At 41.2% G+C, this 26,148-nt stretch overlaps 1 protein-coding gene across 7 annotated transcripts in view; it reads left to right on the top strand.

Moving 5' to 3' along the window:
* Window positions 1-26,148, top strand: part of RBMS3 (RNA binding motif single stranded interacting protein 3) — a 1,007,942-nt gene that overhangs the window by 904,689 nt on the left and 77,105 nt on the right. For all 7 annotated transcript variants that reach the window (XM_032790015.2, XM_075062478.1, XM_075062476.1 and 4 more), the window contains 3 exons: window positions 8,692-8,738; window positions 16,259-16,355; window positions 18,440-18,490. In XM_032790015.2, coding sequence (XP_032645906.2) covers window positions 8,692-8,738; window positions 16,259-16,355; window positions 18,440-18,490 — 195 coding nt within the window. The remainder of the gene's footprint in view (window positions 1-8,691; window positions 8,739-16,258; window positions 16,356-18,439; window positions 18,491-26,148) is intronic.

The raw sequence follows: 26,148 nt of genomic DNA on the forward strand, positions 1-26,148 counted from the left end.
ACTCACCTACTCATGACAGCCTCTGAAAGCCTTCCCCACTCACCATGAAGAGCACGTTCCATAGTGCAGACATTACCGTAGTCTATCACTGTATTAACACCTAGGCACATTCTTTGCAAGGTGGGGTTCTGAATCCCACCCAGCTATCTCCATGCATGTTTCTAGTCCTGCATGCAGTCCATGAGGTTTGGTCCTTTTTGCTGAGACAAGTGCACTCTATTGTACAGATCTGAGAGTATCTGAGAGGTATGATATGGCCCTTATTTTTCATTTTTGCTAATCTCAGCATTTCCTAGTGCTGGTTAAAAGCAAAAGAAAGTGACCAAATACCACAGGACAAGCTATTTAGCTATCTAGTTAGATTTCCAGTCCGGTTTTGAAGGCCCAGTAGAGTTTCAGATTGTTTGGCTAAAGCTCTCCACTGAACTTCTGAACCCTTTGAAGTTCACCAATCACTACTTTTCCTCTTTTGCTGATTTGACTTTAAAATAAGATATTTTGACCTCTGACATATGCCAACTGTTTCTTCACAATTCTTAAAGCTGCATAGGGAGCACATGTGTATTAAAATGAGTGTCTCCCAGCATGCGTCACTGGGAAATGTCCTGTTTCTTTTGTATACTGCTGTATATTTCAAAGTTGTCACATCTACACTTTAGTTTTATTTTTTAAAACCATTTCTTTTCTGAATTCAGGAGTATTTCTAATAAGGTGAAACTTTTCAGACAGAACTGCTTTAAATAATCAAAGGAAGGAACACTGCCAAGTTAACTTCCCCGCCAAGTAAGCTTATTTTATTAAAACAGTATTTTAAACAAATCTCATTTGGATTGTTGGTTCCCCACTCCCTTTTCCTTCTTAAAAAGAGTTTTCAGTTAGAGTATTTGCGCTCAAGGCAAGAAGAATCCTTGTGCTTTGAGGCCTGCCAGATATCAGGAGCAGACACGGAAACACTTTAAGAAAAGTATGGCAATTTTAGTAGCAGAAATGTTAGTCTACGAAACTGTGTTAAAGAGGGGCCCAACCAGGCCCCCATGGATGCAGATCACATCCTTCCTGTGAAGAAAGTGGGGGACAGGGTGCTGAATGGAGAAAGGGAGGTTCTGGAAGAAGGAGGTGTCATCAGTGCACTGTCTTCTCAGAGATTCCTCACAGAAATGAATATACCCCCAGGAGGTATTATTTTTCCACAGCCCTAATTCTCTAGTGCAGATGCATGCTTAAGGGAGTGGGATACCTAGAACAGTGGCTCTCAACCTTTTCAGACTACTGTACCCCCTTCAGGGGTCTTGATTTATCTTGCATACTCCAGGTGTCACTTCACTTAAAAACTACTTGCTTACAAAATCAGACATAAAAATACAAGTGTCACAGCACACTATTACTGAAAAATTGCTGACTTTCTCATTTTTACGGTATCATTATAAAATAAATCAATTGGAATATAAATATTGTACTTACATTTCAGTGTATAGTATATAGAACAGTATACACAAGTCATTGTCTGTATACAATTTTAGTTTGTACGGATTTCACTAGTGCTTTTTATGTAGCCTGTTGAAAAATTGGCAAATATCTAGATGAGTTCATGTAGCCCCTGGAAGACCTCTAATTACTTCCAGGGGTATGTGTACCTCTGGTTGAGTACCACTGACATAGAGCAGCTGCCCTCTGGAGAACCCAGTGGATCCATGCCAATGAGAGAGATGGTGGGGTGGAGAGTGGAGGATCCAGATCTGGTGAGGCACAGAGCATCTGAGTATCTATAAAATATATAGTTATATAGATAGATATAGATAACATACACACACACACTCTCACACCAGTAGCCTTTGGTGTGTGTGTGTATGTGTGTGTGTGTAGATAGATAGATAGATGTAGAGGTCACCATAGATTGCACATGCAGAGATAAATAGATCTATATAGTACGGGGAGGCAGTTTGTAACTGAAAATTCAGTCTCGGAGGTAACAATATGAGAGTATAACTTTTTATAGAAACTGTTGCCCAAACATCTGGGGTCATGGTGGATAATCAGCTGAAAATGAGAACCCAGTATGACTCTGTGGCCAAAAAAACCTAGCATGATCCTGGAATGCATAAACAGGGGAATCTCTAGTAAGAGTGCTTCTATACTTGGAACTGGTGCGAACACTGCTGGAATACTGGGTTCAGTTCTGGTTCCCACAACCAAAAAGTATGTTGATTATTTGGAGAGAGTTTGGAGAAGAACCCATAAGAATGACTGAAGGATTAGAAAATATGCCTTATAGTCACAGACTCAAGGAGCTCAGTCTACATATCTTAACAAGGAGAATATTAAGGTGTGACTTGATTGCAGTCTGTAAGGATCTCCATGGAGAACGAACATTTAATAATGGGTTCTTCAGTCTAATAGAGAAAGGCATAACATGATTCAATGGCTGGAAGCTGAAGCTGGACAAATAAGACTGGAAATAAGGTGTACATTTGTAACTGTGATAGTACTTAACCACTAAAACAGTTTACCAAGGGTTGTGGTGGATTCTTCATCGCTGAACATTTTTAAATTAAGATTTGATGTTTTCCTAAAAAATTATGTTCTCGGATTTATTTGGAGGGGAGTTCTATGGCCTGTGTTATACAGACTGGATGATTACAATGGTCCCTTCTGGCCTTGAAATCTACAAACGTAGGATGTTTCACAGAATTTAATGGCTTGACCTTACCATGCATTGTTCTTTTTTTTGTGTTTGTGTAAGGAAAATATTGTTCAGAATATAGCCCTGGCTGTTAGAGTTCAGAAACAGTCTACAGAGAAAAAATAAACCTGGCTTATTTCACAGGTTTTGAGATGTGCGGTTTTTTGACTAATCATTCCACAACATAATCATTTCTTTGTGTGATTCACAAATTACAATTTAAATACACAATGCAAATGAGGGCCTTTTTAATGAGGAAAACTTACTCATTTCTGTTTAAATCGTAACAAAGAGAAAAAAGGCTGAGCACAATTTTTTTGCCAGTGGAATTAAGCAAAGTAAAATGTTGAATGAGGGTTTTCAAGTTTCTTCCTTTCTAAACCAACCCTTGCCCTCAAGGGACATGCCAAATTTTCTATTATTTCCTATGTGTTTTTCAAGGAAGGATTTTAAGTTTGAAGAAAGATGCAGAGTGAGTAGTTTTATTAGAATCTGTTCACCTTCTGGGGTCAGTAATTAGAAAACTATATTATCGAAATATTGAAAATGTCATTCTTTGAAAACTTGCAAAATTGCAAATATCTATTTCCTTGAATGCCTTTGAAGCTTCACAGTTCATTGTAGTTAAAATGAGAATGAAGTTAGTGAAAATTAGAGTATATTTTTTCATGATTCATGTCCATGGATCAAAACCAGTTAGTTTTCATAGAGCTGGTGTTCCTTGTGCCTTTAATAGTCACTGATCTAAACTTTTCAAATTATCCTTTGACAGCTATATATGTGGTAGAGAGAATATTTATTTAGAGAATAGCTAGTTATCAACCACAAAAAAAAAAGTAAAGATGAACCGAAGATTTAAAAATGATTTGTGGGAGAGAGTGTGCGGTGTGGGGTCCGGGAGGGAGTTTAGATGTGGGAGGGGGTATGGGTTCCAGGACAGGGCTCAGGGCTGAGGTAGGGGGTTGGGGTGCAGGAGGGGGATCAGGGCTGGGGAAGGGGGTTGAAGTTCAGGAGGGAGTGTGGGGTGCAGGCTCTGGGAGGGAGTTTGGGTGCAGAAGGGGGTTCCAACCTGGGGCAAGAGGTTCGGGTGTGGGTGGGGATGCGAGGTCTGGGAGGGAAGAGGGAGTTAGGGTGCAGGATGGGGTTCCAAAGTGGGGCAGGGGCTTTGGGATGTGGGTTCTGGCCGGGCAGCACTTACCTCAGACAGCTCCTGGTCTGTGGTGCAGCGGCACTAAGGTAGGCTCCCTGGCTCCACGCTGCTCCTGGAAGCAACCGATATGTCTGGCCCCTAGGCGGAGAGACCCAGGGGCTCTGCATGCTGCCCACACCCAGAAGGCACTGCCCCTGCAGCTCCCTTTGGCTATGGTTCCCAGACAATGAGAGCTGCGGAGCCGGCGCTGGGAGCGGAGGCAGCATGCAGAGCTTCCCAGATCGCCCTTGTGCTTAGGGGCTGGACATGCCAACCGCTTCTGGGGAGCTGCGCGGAGCCAGGGCAGGCAGGGAGCCTGCTTTAGCCCTGCTGCACTGCCGACCGGACGTTTAACAGCCCGGTCAGCAGTGCTGACCAGAGCCGCCAGGGTCCCTTTTTGACCGGGCGTTCAAGTGGAAAACTGGGTGCACTGTCACCCTAATAGACTAGTCGTCTGCAAAATTACTAGGTGTAGTGAATCCTTAGATTGTTTTTGTTGTTGTTTTTCCTACTTTTTACCTTCTAAATGTTAAGTTTTGTCTTCACTGTTTCAATGGAGGTCTTCACTGGAAGAGCCAGCAATGTGGGTTAGCCCTGAAGGGAAGAGGAGGAGATGTTGAATCTTTAATATAATGGCCTTTCTTCCAACTGTTCATGAGGCATTTGAATTCAAAAGTTGTTAAGGAAAACAAACAGAGATTTAAACAGACTAAATAAAAAATCACTTCCCCATCAGTGAATCTGCTTTCACTTCTGTGGAGTTTGTGATATCCTAAACCTACTCATTCTCTAGTCACCCAGAAAGTTGTTTGTTTGTTATTATTAACAGTAAGAATTGCCAATGCTACCCTTTGATTTTAATTTAATTTTTGAACTGGTTAGATATTGAAATTCTGGGGTACCCAAAAGTACACAGTCACCAAAAAGATAATGAACACCAAAGTATGGTCCCACCATCAGGCCTATCTGGTGTTGAAAATCTGTGGTCCAAATATTCAGTAACCAAAAAATTACCTGATAAATAACGGTCTGGGGTTTCAGCTAGTATTTCATCATTAGTACCACTACTCATAGAATGAAGGAGACACTATCGCCTCACTGCAACATAAGTAATAGTGATGGATGAAAAAACTTGGAAGACAGTATTCACTACTTCACACAGCCGAGGAACTGGAAAACACTGAGGCATGAATTATGTGGCTTTCATTTCTTTGTTCTCAAGAACATCCTTCCAGCAATGTTCATCGTCACTGGATGGAAGGCTGATGCTATCCCTCATATAATTTATCTAGTGTTTTTAATATTCTGGTTATTGTATTATAGAGAAAACAATGGATGGTTTTCACATAGGCTATAGTTACTCATCAGTTTCTAGCCCTGATGAGTCATGAAACTTGAGACTGTAAACCTGTCAGTGGTGCAAGATGAATATTGGCTCTCTTGGGCCTCAGGCCAGTGCAATTTTGTAAGGAAGAATTACACAATTTGCTGGGAAAGAAGTAAACAATTCTCTATTTTGCAGTTGTTTGAAATGGCAGCTCTTTGAAACTATTCAGAGGAGCAAAATGTTAGAGATATTGTATTAGGTGTATTACTAGGCAAAATATATCACTGCAACACGTATTTGTCTTGTCTGGCTCTCTAATACGAAGCTTTCATTTAATGGCAAATGTAATAGTAAAAAGTATCGTGGTCACCATTAAAATTTTTGGGTCCTATGTTGATTCCCTTACTGCACAGGTATGCCCTGTACTCGTCAGTCTGGAGTAAGGGTATCAGAATCTGACTTTTTCCTTTTTTGCTTTTCAAGCAGATAACGTTCACAGTAATCCGTGTCTGTAGTACAGATGAAAGCTGGGAATGTGATGGTAACATATATGCAAGGGAGTGTGTGTGTGTGTGTGTGGGTAGATAGATAGATAGATAGATAAATTGATTGATCCATGAAGTTATGCCAGTTTGCACCAACTGAAGGGGATATGTGTTTAAATATCCCTGGGGAAAATACCTGTAACTATATAACAAATGAACTTTTGCCAGCCTCAGGTGCTCTCTTTTCGCCAATCAATCTCTAATGAAACTGTTTTTTAACATCTCTAACTTCCAAGAAGCTGGCAAACAGGCTTTTCTTTATATTTATTCATTTTTGTATTTCCTCCTTTTTTCACCCATACTGGAAATGTATCTCCAAATTGCATTGATCCAGGGTGTTGGAGGTACAATATTAATTTCTGATCCAAAAATCGTTTTAAAGTTGTATATGTCATGACCATCAAATCTAACAACCTCTGCCTTGCCCTTCGGGATCCCTCCTTTCCAAGAGTTTATAGCATTTGTTTACTGGCTTGAGCAGGGGTGGCACAGAATATTAAAATTTCTAAACACCATGATTTATGGAAAACCCTTTAAGTTATTTTTCGAGGTTTAAAAATGTGTTAGTACTATTTTTTCCGTCCCTCCAGGGCTTGTACATGCTTATTAAGTTGTCTTTACTAGTAGTGGGATATTAAAAAGTAGCACTAATAACAAATTTTATAAGTGTAAAAAAAAGTTTCTGAAATGTATCAGAGGCAAAAACCATTTGGTATACAAGTGTTATTGGCAGTGTTCTGGGAAAACTTTCCAGAACCGGGTAATGTGACTATTACAAACAACACCATACACAGAGAAAGCAGAAAGGAATGGAATGGTGTAAAGGAATGGAGAAGCAATGAGTGAGTTAAGCGGATCATGCTGAACACATGACAAAACATCTGTTATGTCTCTACCATCATATATTTTGTTACGTTTACCGATTTAGGGATTCCAAATAATGATTATTTTATATTCCAGACAGACAGATGGACACGCACGGACACGCGCGCGCGCGCACACACACACAGAGTTTTTGCTGGTAGTAGTACTTAAAGTTAAGTTTGTTAATAGTTGCCGCTATTTTGGATGCTCACAATTTTCTAGGCTATTTCCATTTTTTATGCTGAATTTTTCAGTTTTAGGACTCAACCAAACTATGGGTTTTTTTAAAATTAAGTTTGAAGAACTATTCTTCCGCCATTTTTTCTGTGATTCAAGTGAAAAAAATAAACAAACATCACACTTATTTAAGAATATTAGCCACAAATTCATGGGTTTAGTCTCCTGGGACAGCTTCCACATAACTTGTATATATCTCATTGAAACAGCGATGTTTTCAATGAACAAAACAAAACAAAAACTTGCCCAACATCAGGGACTGATTATAATCATGAGTGAAGAAAAACCCTTTCCAGATTGCATAGTGCCATGTTAGCGGAACAGTATGATGCTCTGAATTCGAAGTTTTCTTTTAAAATAAATGCTTTTTTGTTTCTGAAAACACAGCCAGTCACACTGTAGACCGAGGTGCTGCTGCGTTAACTTACCCTTTCAGAAAACAGTCTCCAGCCAACCATTCTGTACCCTGTTGTCACCACAGTCCTGCATGGATCATCCCCTGCCTCTACAGAAGTAGGGCCAGGCTCAGGCTCATTAAGCCTATGCACCATCCCCCTTTCCTGATCCCTGTGAAGAGCCATCTGGGATGGGTCAGGTGCTCAGACAGTAACAGTGGTTGTTACTTGTAAATATTTAGATAGATAAGACCTGGCAATTCCCTTTGCCCTGTCAACAGTGTGGAACCTGCAGTACACTTATTACAGCATAAGCTTATGCCCACTTTTCCATAGAGATCTTCCACACCCTGGAATCCTTTTAAAAAAGGTCTACTGGGCAGATGAGCCTGAGGAGCCCTCCGTCCTTTATCCTCCCTCTCCCATGTCAGAGCCTCACATCTCGTGGCAGGACTTTAAAACACACAAACTTTTTAAAAATAAATTTCCTCTGTTTAAAGAAAAAATCCAAGTGAACATAGCAGTCATGAGAGGTGATGGGTTGTCTGCTCTGGAGATTCAAGTGGTGGCACAACACAATGAGGAGCTTGTGCTTCCCAAATTGTCCTGCCAGTCTGCCTCAACCCTGAACAAAAATACCACCTGGAGGAGTGAGGGGCGCAGTTCATTCTCCATCGCTGTTCCATTCCTGGCTTTTCTGACATGTTTGCTAATGGTGATGTGGACAGTTGTTAGCTAGAAGCTGCTTTGACATTGCCAGCTCATTCCACACAGGTCACCATCTGATCCTGTAGTAATTACCATCTGGATTTGTCCCAGTGACTGATAGCAGAAAGGCTGTGTTGTAGCGCTTCAACAAATTCTTCAGACAGCCATTCCCTAAAATATTTTATAAAGTAATCAGCACATTTTTTTGATTGTGCTTTTCTGCTTCACTGCAGAGATTCAATGTTACTTGTCCCAGACAATCTACAACTGCTGCTGACAGTTCCGAGAAATCATAGAGTGATCTAGTCATAGAAGGTGTGATCTTTGAAAGAAAATGTAGCTGTTTCTAAGCTTAACTCTTTCATACCCGGTCTGAATCTATTTATGAACTACCTGCATCACTGGGAGGCAGCAGAACTTGGCCCTCAATTATACCAGTGTAAATGTGGAGTAAGTCCATTGATCACAATGGAGTTATTGATTTATACTGGTGTAATTAAGAGTACAGTTTGTTTGTAGGGAGAGGATAGCAAAAATACCAACCCAACCAATAGGCTGGGGAAATCTCTGTCAAGGAAGGTAACCAGACTTTCCAAAGTACTGTGAGAAATTTTAGCTTGCTTTGTGGACCTAAGTCAATGTACATCAAAACTGAACGCACATTAAATGGAATTCTAAAAGAATATTTAATGCCATTTTGTCTACAGCTAGAGTAAAAATCTGTTTTTTCCCCTAACTATGTGCAGGCTGGCATGGCTTTGACCTATGATCCAACAGCTGCTATACAGAATGGGTAAGTAACATATGCTTTTCAATTCCTTTTTAAAATTATTTGTGGGGCTCTCTTTCCAGTTTCTCTTCCTGCAGTGAAACTCATTCAGAAGCAAATTCATCCAATAATCATTTTATATGGCTATGTCAATGTGCACTGGCAAGTACATTCCATAGTTTTCATTTTTGTTTTTATTCTCTGTTGTGTGTAATATCTACTTAAACAAGAAGTTTCTTTTCCTAATAGTTTCCATCTCCATTTGGCAAAGACTGTTTTTTCCCCATTATTGACTTCATTTTAGTTAAAATAATTATTATGAATGCCAGCATGGTTTGTGTAATAAGATTGTTACTTAATCTGAGTTTCTTCTGCTAGCTGGATGGCTGTCACAGCATTGCTTGAACAGAAAGGCTGAAGACAAAGCCTTAGATTTAGTTTTTGAGCAAAAGAGATTTAGGCTAGACTTACAAACTATGCTGACCTTCATTTTTCACCCACAACTTCCTGAGACAAATAATTGAAGGTGCAATTTTTGAAATGTGCCTGCATACTTCAATCATTAACTATCTGACCACCTGATTACACCTGCCATTAATAACATCACCAGAGTTTAATAACATCACTGCTCCTTGATTCAATGATTTCCTTTTAACTCCCCCACAATTCATCTGTTAGTCTCTGTACATCGTATGGATGCAGTTCTGTATCATTTTTCGCATGCATACTTGCATATTTGATGGTATATATTTTGTTGCCTTGCTGTGATGGGTAAGTGCAATCAAAAACTAGCTAATGGGATTTGTGCTGGTTAAGTGTGGGAGCACCTTGATGTTTGGCTGGCAAAGTGAACAAATATGATTCAATATGTTCAGGTATATTGGACTGTATCACACACTGTATTTTAGCACAATTTTTCAGGTAGTGAGTATTCTTGTGTAATTCTTTAGCAATAATGGGAGATGAGCAGCTAAAGTCTGAACATCAAGTTGAGCATATACTCCAGTACTTGGAAAAGCAAGACATTATACTTGTGCTTGTAGCAAGATTGAGCAGGCCTATTCATGAGACCCATGGAGCTCTGCACAAAGCTGGTAAAATCCAGCTGACTTATTTGAGAGGTGTGGCTTATTAACTCCACCTGGCTTACAACAGAGGTGGAGTGGCTTTCAAAGGAGAGGCAACAGGATCATTAGGACAGGGGAGGGAAAACCTAGGGACAGCCAATCTCAAGGAGGAAGCCTAGGATGAGATTTAAGTTACTGATAAAACTAACCTCTAAGAAGGTTGACTGTACCTGTTAGCAAGCCTTAACTCCAAACAGGATATGAGGAAGGAGCAAGTGGCTGTCTAGAGAGAGGCAGCTAGGACAGAGGTGGCCCTGGAAAGCTCATGGAGGAGCTAAACCTTATGTTATGGTATTGTTCTTGAGGTCTCAACAGAGCCAAACCTTAAGGAAAGGAGTGAGTCTGGACACTAACTGAGGGTCTGTGTGTTCTCCTAATGACAAAAATGGGATTTAGTCCAATCACTGTGTACTGTCAGTTTTATTATTGTATGATTGTATATTTTCTTTTAAAGTCCATAGCAAAAGTAAAAAAAAAAAAAAGAGAAGTTTTCAACAACAACAAAACAAAGTTGTTTCCCCAACAAAGTAATGGATCATTCTCTTTTGAGACTACTAAGTTATAGGGCTTGATTCTCCATTCCATTACACTATTTTTATGTCAATGGAACGCCGTTAAAATCAATGGAGTTACACCAGCATAAAACTGGTGTAATGGAGTGGAGACTCAGGCCCTTAGTGTACAATAACAATGCAAGATGAACATCTTAAGTACCAGTCACAGCACACTGTGCTGCAGAAGCTCTATTCCTCACTCAGTCTCTCTCTGCCTTTTCTGTCTTGTAATCAGGCTTTCTTGAACTGCATTTATAAAGGCACTTGGATTTTATTTCAGGGAGCAAGTAGGTAGTGCTACCTTATCAGTGTTACAATTCATTATATTACTATTAGTTGTTTAATGCACTTGTACAAGAGAATACAAAAGTCTTCTATGTGCATTGTAAACATACTCATTTAAAATGTTGCTGAGGTTTTGGTCCTGTTTTGAGTGTAAGATTGCAGCATACTGTATCAGTTTAATATTGATAGCTGGGGGACTATACTATGGATTTGCAGAGCAATGGGATCGATATTCAGAGGTGTTTTCCATCTCTGACAGCTGATTCTGTGGCTTGTTGCAATGGAAACTTGCTGCTGTGATAATGCTTGGTAATACTCTTACATTATGTTAGCCCCAGGATGCTATTCATGAATCTGACTTTTTCAGTACTGCCTATGGACATGAGGCATGAGCAAATGGTGTTTATTTCTGGGCAAATAAGGTCTTGCCATTGTGCACGTTCTATGCAAAAGGTTGCACATTCTCCCATAGGATAGTAACCGTATTGACATTTTTGGCAGTGTCTTACAAAGAGTCAAATCTCCCAATCTAGCTTGCTTTTTGATGGAGTGAAATATGTGAACTATTAGACAACAAAAACTTTCCTCGGAGCACTGCTTGTCCTGTGTGCTAGATATCTGATATCCCCTTATTGTGAACACGGTTCTATTAAAGTGATTTATAAATCTCTCCTTATAAACTTTTCTTATGACAATGGGAGCTGTGTGAATGTATCCCAGAGCAGACTTTTACCTGTAACAACATGTGAATGTGTTTCTCTGTGCACATAATATCCACATACAAAAGATCCATTTTTTTTTAATGAAAGAGCAGCCTCCAGTTTGCAGGTGCAGTTTGCAACTGCAAAATTTGTACCTGCATTGTTGCAGTTGCTTTTGAGTTGGAGATATGTCCACCTATATCAACTTGATTGCAGGTGGAGGGGCAAGTAATTTTGATTTGCACCTTCAAATGATTTGTGTGTGCAAATTGCACCTGCAGACAGAGAGGCTAAGCCTCAGTCTTTGAGAATGCACATATATAAGTCATAACATATAGGTCGATTACCTCCAAATCTACAATTCTGATAAAGTACTGTGCTTTCCCATGCCAGTGAATTTGGGAACCAAATTCAGTGGTGAGTCTAGAAGGGCCAAAAAGGAGTCAAAGCTGGTGTCACTTCTGCCAGTTCTTTCCCCCACCCCTCTCCAGTGTATACATTGGCAGCTAAGATTTCTAGATTCCATTAGATGCATGCACTCATTCATTCTCACAGTCACCAACATATAACTGTCACCTCACATCTCCTCAAGATAAGTCTAAAGAAATTTGTGGTGTCACAAAAACCAAGAGGCCACAGAGAGAAGCAGAGCAAGAAAAGCAACTGTCAGAAGAGTATAGCAATGTGTGCGTCAGAGTAGGCTCCTCTTTACATTTCACTCGTACCCTTTCTTTAGGATCCACAGCATGTATGTTACACAAGTTCAGATTCCATCAGTGAATAGGTGTCAGGGAGTTTGGGTGGGATGTTTATGAGGTGCCTCTAAGAGAGGCAGCACACTACTCACAGCACAGGGAAAGAGATGTCTAAGGTCAGGGCTGGCTCTACAGTTTTCGCTGCCCCAAGCAGTGCACCGAATTGCCTCCGCGGACGGCAGGGACAGTCCCTGTGCCCTTATGGCGGCAGGCACATTTCTGCAGTGGCGGCAATTCGACGGCAGCTTCTATGTTTAGCTGAAGCTGCCACGGACAGCTAAACATAGAAGCTGCTGCCTAATTGCCGCCACCGCGGAAACGCATGTGCCGCCCTAAGGGCACAGGGACTGCCCCCGCTGTCCACAGCGGCAATTCGGTGTGCTGCTTGGGGGCAAAACAACAGGAACTGCCGCCTCTTACAGATTGCTGCCCCAAGCACCAGCTTGGAATGCTGGTGCCTGGAGTCGGCCCTGTGTAAGGTGGCTTTAAATTACCTCCCAGTTCTGGGCTGCTGCAACAGGGAACCGTCTAATCTATGGCACCCCAAGCCAGACTACCTTTGGGCAGCAATGCCATTGAGCATTGCCATTGTCCACTGTGCCCCCATGACCTCCAGCTCCTGGTTCTTCCCCCAGCATACCGTCTACACCTTGACTTGCAGAGGGGGTTTCGGAAGACATTCTGCAGCAGACTTGCTCAGTTCCTTCACTGAGGGAATTCTCCCTGAGAAGGATGAGGCTTTTCCACCCCTTTCCACTGCAGAGTATGGCCCAGTGTCATTAAAATTACAGTACAACTGTAGGCTTGTTTTTCCTATTAAGTTGTTTGTTCTGTCAAAATTCTCTCCTTTCTTTTCTGTGGTGCCCTGCAATGTCTCTGAGTGCCTGGATAATTTGTTTAAAATGATACCTGTTTGAAAGCATTCCAGACCATGACAGACAAATGGCATTGGTGGGGGAGTTGAGAGGCATGTATTTTTCACATTACCTGAGTGTGTATTCCAAAAGCTTATATAATAGTCACATAGCTGCTGCTCTAAGCTGAAAATGAAATGGTTAGCTGTCTATAGAGTTATTGGCTTACGCAAGGAATCAGCATTAGGGGATCAAATAGGACGTGGTTTCTCTCCTCAACTGTCTTCCACCTGATAACTCTTACCTTGAGTGGCAGTATTTTAACTTCCTAGAGAGTGAAATAACATTCCATATTTGACGGATAGGATTAGAACAGTAAGAACAAAAATACATTGTTTTCTCTAAAGGGTTCCCCTTTTACAGTATCTCTTTACTTGTGAGGTTTATTTATATTTCTATTGTGCAGTTCCCCGCGGAGTTTCCTGTAAATTCTGCTGTTTTCTTTTATGGTCTACAGCTTGCCTCGGTACATTTGCTAACAGATAGCATGGCCAAAGTAAAATCTGATTAGCCATTGACTGGGAACAGATCACTTGTGGTCAGCAGAGCATTCTAACAGGACTAGGGAAAACATATGAGTTGTGCTAATGTCACAGGTAAATGTATTCAAAAAATTCTTTGGTTTTAAATAACAGTGTCTGTTTGGTCCCTGCTGAACAACAGTGTAACAAAAAATGCTTCTCCTTCTCCTTCTGTCTTCTCCTTCATTATCTCATAAATAGGATACATGCAAAATGTTATATGGAGACATTTTACAAACAGCTGTCTGGGCAGCACTCTTAGGCAATATAGAGATTCTTAAAAATGGCAATTTATTGCTATGTGTTTTCCAGAGTTCAGCCTGCTGCCCTTGCTATTTTAAAATCGTATCCGTTTTCACTATTTCAAATAATTTCATTTCTCTTCTCTCCCACTCTTTTTGGACATTTTCTTCCAATGTTCAAAGAAGGGAGCCTGCTTTTCCCAGCCTACCTGTTTCTCCTTACTCAGTGATTTATTTTACTCCTCATCCAGAATCTGCTACATTAAATAGATTGGTTAGTATTAAATCTTGATTTGTCAAAGTGATGGTTAAGCAGTGTACTAGTGTTAAAAAAAAAAAGATAATGTTGTGTTGCGTGGCTCTTGAGGAAGGCTACTGTTAATTTCCTTTCCTCAGTGTGGGGGAGATGTCATAGGAAGGGGAAGAATACATTCTAATTCACCCCTCTGCAGAAAGCATCTCTGCAAAATCCTATCACCACTTATACCCAGTGCATGCCTCAAATGATGTGCTCGACGTAGAAATAAAAACAATAAAATAAATCAGAGGTTGAGATTTTCAGAGCTATCTAGAGGAGTTAGAGACTAGGCAGGGTGGGTGAGGTTAATATCTGTTATTGGACCAACTTCTGTTGGTTAGAGAGACAAGCTTTCGAGCCACACAGAGCTCCTCAAATCTGGGAAAGATACTCCGAGCATCCCAGCTAAATGCAAGAAAGAACAGATTGCTTAGCAAAAGTAGTTAAAGACAAAAATAACCCATCACATGTCGGTGAACGCTTTTCACAAAGCGATCACTCTATGTCTGACCTATCAGTTCTCATCCTTGAAGGAAACCTGCACAACACTTTCAAAAGACAAGCCTGGAAGTCAGAGATGACTCGTGCCTGCTGATAGTGGGGAGCACAATGTAAAGGGGGGAGCATGTGACTGCCCCATGCGTTGCCTCTGGGAGGAACCTTCCAGCCCCACCTCCCTGGGGCAGGGCAGCCAATCCCATCAGCTCCTGGGGGGCGGGGCGAGCACAGGAGCAGGGAGCATATGCCTCTGGGCAGGGACTGTGGCTGGCCCTGGCCCAAGGAGACCCACAGTGTCTCCCCAGAGCTCTGGCATCCTCACAGATACTTTAGCAGGGGTGTCCTAACTCAGGCTGAACAGAGGGACTCTGCTCCCAGCGCCTTCCCCAGCGACCCTGGGTTGGGGGCAAAGGGGGCAGGACAGAACCACTTCTCACACTAGTTGAGGGTGGGCACTCAAGGTCACTGACTCTGCAGTGCAGCGGCTGTCTGTGAGAGAGGCCAGTTGGGGTGGCAGTGGTGGCCCTCCTGCTCTGCTACCTGCCTGGGCCAGGCTGCCAGAGACAGGGGACGAGCAAGCCAGAGCCCCTCAATCCTTGGCACATTTCTGGCTTGCTCCCCTGCCAGCAGGCTGAGTAAAGCAAGCCCTGCAAGTGCAGCTTGGCACTCACAGGAATCTGCAGAGGTGCTCCCACCCACGTGTCACCTCTGCTGGGAACTAAAATTGATAACTCTGCTAGACACTAAAAATCATGTATTGAACAGAGACACTGGATTTATGACTTACTTACAACAACTTATTACAATGTGTAACCCACTAACCCTCTCTTTTTGTCTACAACTGCAGAGGTGTTAACCAGCCACTCTACCTTGAATATCTGCTAATTACTTATGCTGAACAATCTGTTCCACCTTGCATTTAGCTGTGATGCTAGGGGTACCTTTCCCAGGTCTGAAGAAGAGCATTGTGTGGCTGGAAAGCTTCTCTCTCACTAACAAATGTTGGTCCAATAAAATATATCACCTCACCCATCTTGTTTCTCTAATATCCTGAGACTGATACCGCTACAACTATACTGCATACAACTGGGGAATAATTTCAATGGAAGAGATGCATTTTCTTCTTCTAGATTGATATGAAAATCTTAACCAGTGTGTCCAGTAACTATAGCTATCCCGTAATAAGCAAACTGAGAGAATATGCATAGAATATATTGTCGTCAACACTGAACTATTCAGATCTGAGAGAAAATAGTTACCGTATGCATAAATTCGATCAATATCAGTGTCTTTGATATGGTCCAAGAAGTTTTCCTAGACTAGATTGTACTCTGTAAAATCAACTACCTTTGCATTTCAAATAGCTGCTTTCTCCATTTCTGAAGGAGAGTTTTCCAAAGTTCTATGCTTCTTAATGCTTTCTGTAGGTGTAGAAGAAAAAAATGATGTCTTCTGCAAATGATCTTGATAGTGAAATTGAGGGGGAGGGAGAAAACCAACAAAATTCATAGAGCCACATCATCCTTTTTTATTATTGTTTTGGAGAGAAAAAGATATAATTGTCTTTGCCCAGTGGTGGCAGTGGATCAGTTAAGTGGAGTCTGGCTATCAAGAGCCTCAAGAATCTTCCTTTTGTCTTCTGTTTGCAGATTTTATTCCTCACCGTACAGTATTGCAACAAACCGCATGATTCCACAGACATCTATCACGCCATTCATTGCTGCTTCCCCTGTCTCTACATATCAGGTATGTCAGATTTGCATGCATCTCAGTATGTACCCGCACTCAACAATTATGTTTTGGATGTGGACAAAGGCAAAACGTATACAGCAGAAAATTGTGTGTGTGCCTGCATGCTTTACTCATGCTTTAAATCAAGGCTTTTTTAGTAGCACTCAAATTTCACTTAGTGTAGGGCAGGGGTCGGCAACCTCTGGCACATGGCTCTCCAGGGTAAGCACCCTGGCAGGCCAGGCCAATTTGTTTACCTGCCACATCCGCAAGTTCGGCCGATCGCGGCTCCCACTGGCTGCAGTTCGCCGCTCCAGGCCAATGGTGGTGGTGGGAAGCTGCAGCCAGCACATCCCTCGGCCCATGCCACTTCCCGTAGCCCCCATTGGCCTGGAGCAGCAAACCATGGCCAGTGAGAACCGCAATCGGCCGAACCTGCAGACGCGGCAGGTAAAACAAAGTGGCCTGGCCCTCCAGGGTGCTTACCTTGGTGAGCTGCGTGCCAGAGGTTGCCAACCCCTGATGCAGGGTATCAAGCATTTTCTGGATTCTTTACAGTAAGTAATAAACGCCACCATTTCAATCAGTTTTTCAAGAGCTCAGCATTTTGCTTCATTTCCAGTTGACACTAGCAAAAGCTTGTCATGCTTAATGAGATGTTTGGTCATTATGGCTTCTTTTCATTGGCCACATTTTAGAGAATACACCTTTTTAGTCATTTAGTTTGTCCTCTTCATGTTTTGACCTTTTGCTTTCAGCTGTTCCTGCCTCAATGACCTCCATTAACAGCACACATTCCTCTTGAGTAGCACCCTGCAAAGCAAGACATTGGGGGAGCACAGTTTTTATAGCTGTCTTCAGGCTCCCACCCATCGTGTATTTTGGAGTTTCTGTTCTCACCAACTCCTCCCAGTCTCCCCAAAATAGTTTTACTATCCAGGCCTCCTTTTTCTATATCAAGTTTCCATTGTGAAATCCTTGTTGTGGCTTTTCTGAGGTGATGTCAAAACATTGCTGCATAGATTTATTTGCAGGCAATATTTTTGGAGTGGAAGGCCTCCAACGTATAGCTAGTCATTACTGATTTGAGGAGCAAAAGTACTGAGTTTTTCCCTCATTATAGTGAGGAACACTTTTGTCAGGCCATCAGAGTTGAAACCATGCACAAAACATATCCCTAAAACTTACCAAGATAGATAATTTTCATTGTTATCTTGGGTTGTTTTCTGTAAATATTTATGGTTGAATTTAATGGTCATGAAAATGGGAAACTTCTGACACTTACTTTAACCAGGTACAGTGCAAGTGTTATGTGCTCTTTCCCATACCGGTCATTCCAACTTGTAGCCTCACTGTTCTTCCAGTCCTGATGCCTGCTTCAGAAAATTCTACCAGACTTTCAAAACTACATTTAGGGGTGGTGGTGGTGGTGATGTTAGGTTTTTTTTAATATGAAGAAAATGTCTGCAGTATACTACCACTGCACTGAGATACCAAAATTATTTTAGTTTGTATAGGAAGGGATCTCCAGAGGTAAAATTAATTAAATCTCACTCTACTCCACAACTCGGAATTCTTAAGCTTGAAGTGTATGTAAAATTTTTCACAGAGAGAACTTCCAAATGGCAGCACAAAGGGTAAAATTTTCAAAATCTCTTAAATAGCCTAGCAGCCCCTTTTCCCAAGCTTTGAATGAGACTTTCAAAATTACTTTCTGAGGTACATAAGTCACTTTTGAAATGAGGACTTAAACATGATGGCACTAAAGAGCTTTTGAAAATTTTACTCGACGTTTGAGCCTACTGTACCCTGTATTGGATAACACACTTCACTGGATAAAACAGGGGAGCATAGACACTGTGCGGTCTTGCAGACTTCTGAAAATAGCGGAAACATTACTGAATGGGATCCGAACGTTTCTATGCCAATAAGATTACAAGACATAAATGAATTTTGTCTCCCTGTAGGTTCTTCCTGAAATTAGCTCACTGTTAGTTGTTATTGTGACAAGTAAAAAGGATGCTTGCAACTGAGTTCACTGAGAAAAGAAATCTCTGTTTAAAACTGCTTTGTGCTAATGAAAGATGTTTGATATGCAGGTCCAGAGTACTTCGTGGATGCCTCATCCGCCATACGTTATGCAACCAACAGTAAGTGGATATTTCCTCACATCCAACTAAACCTGTATATAGCAGATACCTACCTGCTGGGCAGCACTAGATCATTGGAAAAGTTATAAGAGCGATCAGCTACCCCATTAGATGGGAATCTTTTGTCATGCATGTCCAGATCTCACTTCTTTAAGGAATAATATTTGTATTCAATATAAAAAGGAAGATTGGATCATATATTGTCTAGTTTTGTTGATTATATTAAGGGAATAACAAACCCTAGAGTGTAGCCTCTGAATCATTACTTTACGGCCTGTGAAATAACTGCACTCTTGGATTTTTTGAGTTGCTTGGATGAACACATCTGCTACCCTTCCCCTGTATGTTTATCCATTCAAAAAATCCTTACTAGCTGACATATATACTTGAAAGGATCCTTATTGCATCACTAATGTATTCCAAACACTGCAAGAGGTAAAACCCGGCTGTCTTAGATTCTCTGCAGAATTTGGGTCTACTCTCTGACTTGATCGGTCAACTCACATTTTTTCTGTCTTGGAAAGTTTGCTTCATCAAATATCGTAAAGCACTCAAAACAGCACTCAAATACATGTAGCATCGTTCATTAAAAATAAGTAGTTCTGCACATTTAGTTTCGCTCACAAAGTACTTTTGACAGTGTTGTTTAAATGCCAGCGAAGTATTAAACGGATTGAACACACTGAATACATTTGTACAGATTGCTTGAATTGTGGAGTGCTTTGTTTGTTTGGTCATTTGTGTTGTATTTGGCGAACTTATCGGATACAGATTGACATTAAACTGTTGCTTATTCACAATCAAATATTTATTCCACATCAACACATTTTGAGTAATTGATTTAGCATGAGGAGAGCAAATGTAATGTGAAAGTGCAGAGCATCAGATTTTTACAATATCTGTGTTTTCCCACTTGTGCAAGTATTTTGATGTTATAATAACAATAATAGTTTTATTTATGTGGTGCCTATCTGCTGAAGCGTGATATCTGGAAGTGAATTTCTCTGTCCATGAAATTGGGGTAGCTGCTTTCACTAGCTAGAGTTAGGCATATAATAGTATGGATATAATTATCTTACCTGATTTGATATATTTGATATAATTGATATTTGATATAATTATCAGACCAAAATCCTGATTTGAAACACCCTTGCTCATTCACCATTATTGCTCTCCTGAGCAGAGTCTTATAGATTTTTCAAGCTGTGCAGTGGTCTGATCATGTGATCAAATGCCTACTCAACGCTCAATTGAAACAACCAAGTTTATTTCACTTGCATCCAAATCTAGATGCAAATCCATGTCTCCTTGAGGGAAAGAGAGCACATAAAGCTCCCTACATCCAACAGCTGGGAGGCGTGTTCTAGTGAGAGTTTTTATAAGCACAATGAAATCTGTTCTCTAACTCTTCAGGCATAACTGCAGAGCATAAGAAATGTTAGAATCCCGCACATTGGTGAAGACAAGTAACTGTTTTCTAACCTGTGAAAAACCAGCTGTCTCTGTAAAATACACAGGATTTACAGAGAAAATCCAAGCACTTCACTGCTCCGGTTTGAGATCCTTTGTTCCATATGACCACTTGGCTATTATTATAAAACACAGAAACTTAATTATGAAGCAGTTAAGGTTGTTTTTTTTTAATGCTTAATTTGGGGCAGGCATTAGATAAGGGGGAGATAGACTAAGTAGGTCGAAGTTCAGGGGGATATCAGTCAACAATGAAAACGGTCAACAATGCCAAGGAAAAATGTCACCCAAATCCAATGGCTTAATTATTAAAAATTTATTATGAGAAACCAAACAAACACTACATAGACAATTCAAAGAGCATAAAGATTAACAGCCTCTAAAACGTTAGAGCAATTGGCAACCTACATTTAACAGAAAAACAGGAATTTATTCCCTACTTTAAGCCCACCGTAATTGCAACTCTGACTATGGAATCTCTGCCAGGCACCTCCAGAAAGTTAAAACCAAGAAAATGGAGAGCATCTGATTAAGGTATTATTTCAGATTCTCCAGTGAGTTAGTGAAAGTGGTGGCTTTCCGATCCAATTAGCTATTTGTCTCTCCTCTTTCGTTTAGTATGTGACTTTGTTATCTAAAATGTCACTATTTTACTTGACAACATTTTACAAGATGACTGATTGCAGTGTGTGTGTGTGTGTGTGTGTGTATGTGTATTCTATGTGTCTGTATAATGTCACATTAGAAGCCAGTGCTGATAAAATTTTATATTCCCCTTGTTACGAAATGTAGGAACATTTTGTTAAGACTGTATTATTCTTTGTGAGCAAACATAAACTCTTTGAAGGAGAGTAATGTTTGAGTTACTTCTAATGCTGATGGTTAATGCTTTCTGTTCATTATAAACATTCAGTAAATGATGTCACTGGATGATTAATTTTTCATTCTCAGAAGAAGGTTAAGATTTAACATGCTATTTATATTTAAACATGATGTAGTGCTCTTCATGATAGAAGAGCCAGGACTCTGTTGTAGTGAAGACAAAGGAGATGCTTTATTTGGGATGCTATACGCACGCACACAGACAGTCCAGCTTTCTCCCAGGTTCTCAAGCTCACAGACTGAAGGAAACAGCTGTGCTGCACAGTGTAACAACCCAAAGAATATCTGACTGCAACTGAGCGATCATGGAATGGATTGTTGACTACATGCAATGCTGGCCAGCTATTTATGTGGAAAAATGCCAGGAATGTATTTCCAGAGATTACTGACCAAATAAGAGTAAAGTCTGACTTCACTTTGAAGGATAATGGGTAGAAATATTATTTTGAAAAACTTGTGTTATACATAAATTCTATGAACTGTGTAGTAGTTAGCTGCATGGAAATGAATATAAAAAGGATTCAACCACTTTTTCTGATTTAGAATAATTAGCACAAATAATATTCTCATGCTGGCAAAATGAAGTCATGCCAAAGGAATACCCACATCTGTGTACCCCAAAAGCCACTTGAACTTGCAAACTGGAGATCTGCACATGCTTAGGTACTTTAGAAAATGAGATTTGGGCTCCTGAGTCAATTAGATACTTTTAAAATGTTTACCCATAGGATCTTTTGACTCAGGCACTTTTTTAAATTTTACCCTATGTAAATCTAATCTTCTCAATTAGATGGCTGAGCTGGCCACACTATAGTCAACAAACAAACAAATTTCAAATATTCAAGCTATATTAGTTGTTCCCCTTTCCTGTATGTCCTGCCTACGTTTACCAGCTCTGGAGGAAAACAAGCTCTGATAGCATTGTGACAAGATGATATTGGAGTTCTCTTGACACAACATTTAAATAATTCATCTCAGAAACTGAGTTCTGTTTGATGAAGCACAAATTTCTTTTTAATCTGTTCACCCATCCCTGTCAGGAAAAATCATATACTCCATTGCTGCCTTGGAATAAGGGTTGAGGGAGAGAGATAGCAGAGTCCAAATATGAATGAAAAGTGAGTTATCCTGTGGATTTAGAGATTTTGCCATATTAGCATGTTTTTGTTGTATGATACCCTGCTATCCTTGAACACTCTCTGGTGGCTCATCAAAAACTTTCAAAAACATTCTGTTCAAAGACAATTCAGAGAGAGGCAGAGAGAGAGATCTTGAGTTTTTCTTTTAACTACCTAATTTTCATGATCAGAATATTTGTTTTTAAAAGCTCATGTATTCTTATTACTTATTCTTCACTAAGGGCACAATTTGTAGGGAATCAGCATAAATACCATACACATACATTATCTGTGCATACATCTGTTTTTGCATTTGAGACCTCTCATGTGTGCATGGAAGGCTAATAACTGGGGCCAAGTCTGCTTTATAGATTCTATACAGTAGCTGCCGAGGGGATTGACCAATGGAAGCAAGCATCATACCGGGATGGGAGGAAAGCACATCAACACACAGGGTATGTCTGCTCTCCAGTCGGAGGTGCAGTTGCAACCAGGGTAGGCATAACCATGCTAGCTTTAATCTAGCTAGTGCAGTGACAAATAGCAGTGAGGATGTGACGGCATCGGATAGCAAAGCAAATATGTACACAGGGATCCAGGCAGCTTGTACAGCTTACATGCCACATCTGCACTGCTATATTACAACAAAAAAACTTCAAAAACAGACTCCAACAAGAGACTGCTGAATTGGAATTAATTTGCAAAATGGACACGATTAAATTAGGCTTGAATAAAGACTGGGAGTGGATAGGTCGTTACACAAAGTAAAACTATTTCCCCATTTTTAATCCCCCTCCTCAAACACATGCTGTTCCTCACACCTTCTTGTCAACTGCCGCAAATGGACCATTTTGATTACTGCTACAAAAAGTTTTTTTCTCTCCTGCTAGTAATAGCTCACCTTAACTGATCACTCTCGTTAGAGTGTGTATGGTAACATCCATTTTTTCATGTTCTCTGTGTATATATATCTTCCTACTGTATTTTCCACTATATGCATCCGATGAAATGGGTTTTAGCGCGTGAAAGCTTACGCTCAAATAAATTTGTTAGTCTCTTGGGTGCCACAAGTACTCCTGTTCTTTTTGCGGATACAGACTAACACGGCTGCTACTCTGAAAACTAACTAGACTATATCTAGTGCAGGTGTGTCTACCCAAGCTGCAATCACACTTCCTGTTGCAGTAAGACATACACCCAAGGAAAGCCACTCATGTAGGATGGTTTCCATTCTGATGATGCATTTCCAGTTGACACCCTAGATAAGTGAGTTTTGAAGGACTTGTCTCGTATCCAGCCACAAGCCCCCGATCACTTCTACCAAGGAAGGAGAGTATCCCAATACTCCATAAAGTAATCTTACTCATTTTTAAGTCTCTCTTACCTTGTCCCATGTGAGAGGTAATCTGGCTTTCATTTTGTAAACTCAGTCCTTACTCAGGCAAAATTCCCATTTCAATGAGAATTTATCCTGAGTAAAGACTTCAGGATTTTGTCTTTTGATTGCAGTATACAAAGACAGAGTTAAATATACACACTCTCCTGCAAAAACATATCATTTTTCATTTTCTCACTGGCAACTTTGTTGTTTTGGGTAATGCCCAAAATACCACAGTAGTCTGGCAGTGTTTTGATTCCTACTTCCTTGAACAAAGTAAGTTTAGTTCCTTGTACATGCTCATTAATAGCTCAGAAAACTATATTTTCTTGACTTCACATTTGTTGCTCTTTTTAGTAAGTTGAACCAGGAGTCCATTGTGTGTTAGCATGTCTGACTGTAAAGAAACAAAGTGTGTTCTCTGTAAGCCATTTGTGTTCTATGTATGTGATAGTTCTGCTACATGATAGGAAAAATAAACAGGAAACAATCCTTAGAAATTGATATTGCCAGCTGTTATTTTAACGTTTAGCTGTGTGTTTTTGAACGTGAACTTACTTGAACTAAGAAGGCTGAGGAGGTTAGAGATTGAAATGACTAACCACACACCAGTGCCAAAGCTCTAGTGAACAGTTTTAATTCCAGTGTTTCCCGAGGCAGAAAATCAAGGACTGCCAATTCTATAACTGTGATAATCGAGGCAGTAATTGGCAACGTTCCTTTGGAACTAGCATGGGGTCATGTCTCCCTGCCCCTCACCCAATAACATGTCCATATATAGAAATTGTCTCCAGACTACCCGTGCATAACCACAAACTGAGCGTGCATTTACAGAATCTATCTAATCTCAGGTTTTATGTCAATCAACATAGTACTGAAGTTCAAAACAATGACTCCTATAGATAGGGTAAAGGTAGAAAAGCAAGACATTTCATCCAGTCTATGGGTACATCTACACTATAGGATTATTCCAATTTTACAAAAACCGGTTTTGTAAAACAGATTGTATAAAGTCAAGGGCAAGCGGCCACACAAAGCGCAATAATTCAGTGGTGTGCTCCATGTACCGAGCTAGCGTCAAATTCTTGGAGCAGTTGCACCTGTGGGTAGCTATCCGCTAGCTATCCCATAGTTCCCGCCAGTCTCCCCCGCTCATTGGAATCTGGGTTGAGATCCCAAGCATGATGGTACAAAAACAGTGTCACGGGTGATTCGGATACAATGTCGGTACTCATTTCCTTCCTCCGTGAAGCACGCAGACAAGATCATTTCGCGCCACCTTTTTCCCTGGATTCACCTGGCAGACGCCATCAGCATGGCAAACCATCGAAGCCCCAATTTTGCCTTTTGTCACTGTCACTGTATGTGTACTGGATGCCGCTGACAGAGGCGGTACTGCAGCACTACACAGCAGCATTCATTTGCCTTTGCAAGGTAGCAGAGACGGTTACCAGTCGTTCTGTACCATCTGCTGTGCCATTGTAAATTGTCGATGAGATGACCGTTATCAGTCATTCTGTATCATCTGCTGCTGTCATGAGTGCTCCTGGCTGATCTTCGCTGAAGTTGGCCGGGGACACAAAGACAAAAATGGGAATGACCCCCTGGGTCATTCCCTCCTTTATGTTGTATCTAAATATAGAGTCAGTCCTGCCTAGAATATGGGGCAAGTGTACTAGAGAACCAGTGTATCAGAGAACCAGAGAGCACAGCCGCTCCGTGTCAAATCCCACAGAAATGATGAGCTGCATGCCATTCTAGGGGATGCCCCTGCAACAACCCCACCCATTGCTTCCCTCCTCCCCTGTCCCTTCTTGGCTACCATTGCAGGGTCCCCCCATTTGTGTGAGAAGTAATAAAGAATGCAGGAATAAGAAACACTGATTTATTAGTGAGATAAAATGAGGGGGAGGCAGCCTCCAGCTGCTATGATAGTCCAGGCAGGACATTAAACGGTGGGGGGAGAGGAGCCCAGCATCTCACTGCTATGATAGTCCAGGCAGTACAGAATCTTTTCTTTAGGCACAAAAGGGGGCAGGGAACTGATGGAGTTCAGCCCCCAGTTGCTATGATAAGGACTGTTACCAGCCGTTCTGTACCATCTGCTGGGGATAACCGGGAGTCATTCCTATTTTTACCCAGACACCCCCGGCCGACCTCACCTGAGGCCAGCCAGGAGCACTCACAGGCTGATGACGAGGACGGCTACCAGTCCTACTGCACTGTACCGTCTGCCACCGGAGAAGGGAGGGGAGAGGATGCTGCTGTTCAGTGCCTCAGCACTGTGTCTACCAGCAGCAAGCAGTAGACATACAGTGATATTGAAAAAAGTCAAGAAATAATTTTTTTCCCCCTTTTCTTTCACGGGGCAGGGGGAGGGGGAGTAAATTGACGAGATATACCCTGAACCACCCCGGACAATTTGTTTGACCCTACAGGCATTGGGAGCTCAGCCAATAATGCAAATGATTTTCGGAGACTGTGGGGACTGTGGGATAGCTGGAGTCCTTGGTACCCCCTCCCTTCCTCCATGAGCTTCCATTTGATTCTTTGGCTTTCCATTATGCTTGTCACACAGCACTGTGCTATGGACTCTGTATCATAACCTGGAGATTTTTTTCAAATGCTTTGGCATTTCGTCTTCTGTAACGGAGCTCTAATAGAACAGATTTTTCTTCCCATACAGCGATCAGATCCAGGATCTCCCATACGGCCCATACTGGAGCTCTTTTTGGATTTGAGACTGCATCGCCACCCGTGCTGATCATAGCTCCACGCTGGGAAAACAGGAAATGAAATTCAAAAGTTCG

This window comes from Chelonoidis abingdonii, chromosome 2 (genome assembly GCF_003597395.2).
Source record: "Chelonoidis abingdonii isolate Lonesome George chromosome 2, CheloAbing_2.0, whole genome shotgun sequence".
NCBI classification, from domain to species: domain Eukaryota; kingdom Metazoa; phylum Chordata; order Testudines; family Testudinidae; genus Chelonoidis; species Chelonoidis abingdonii.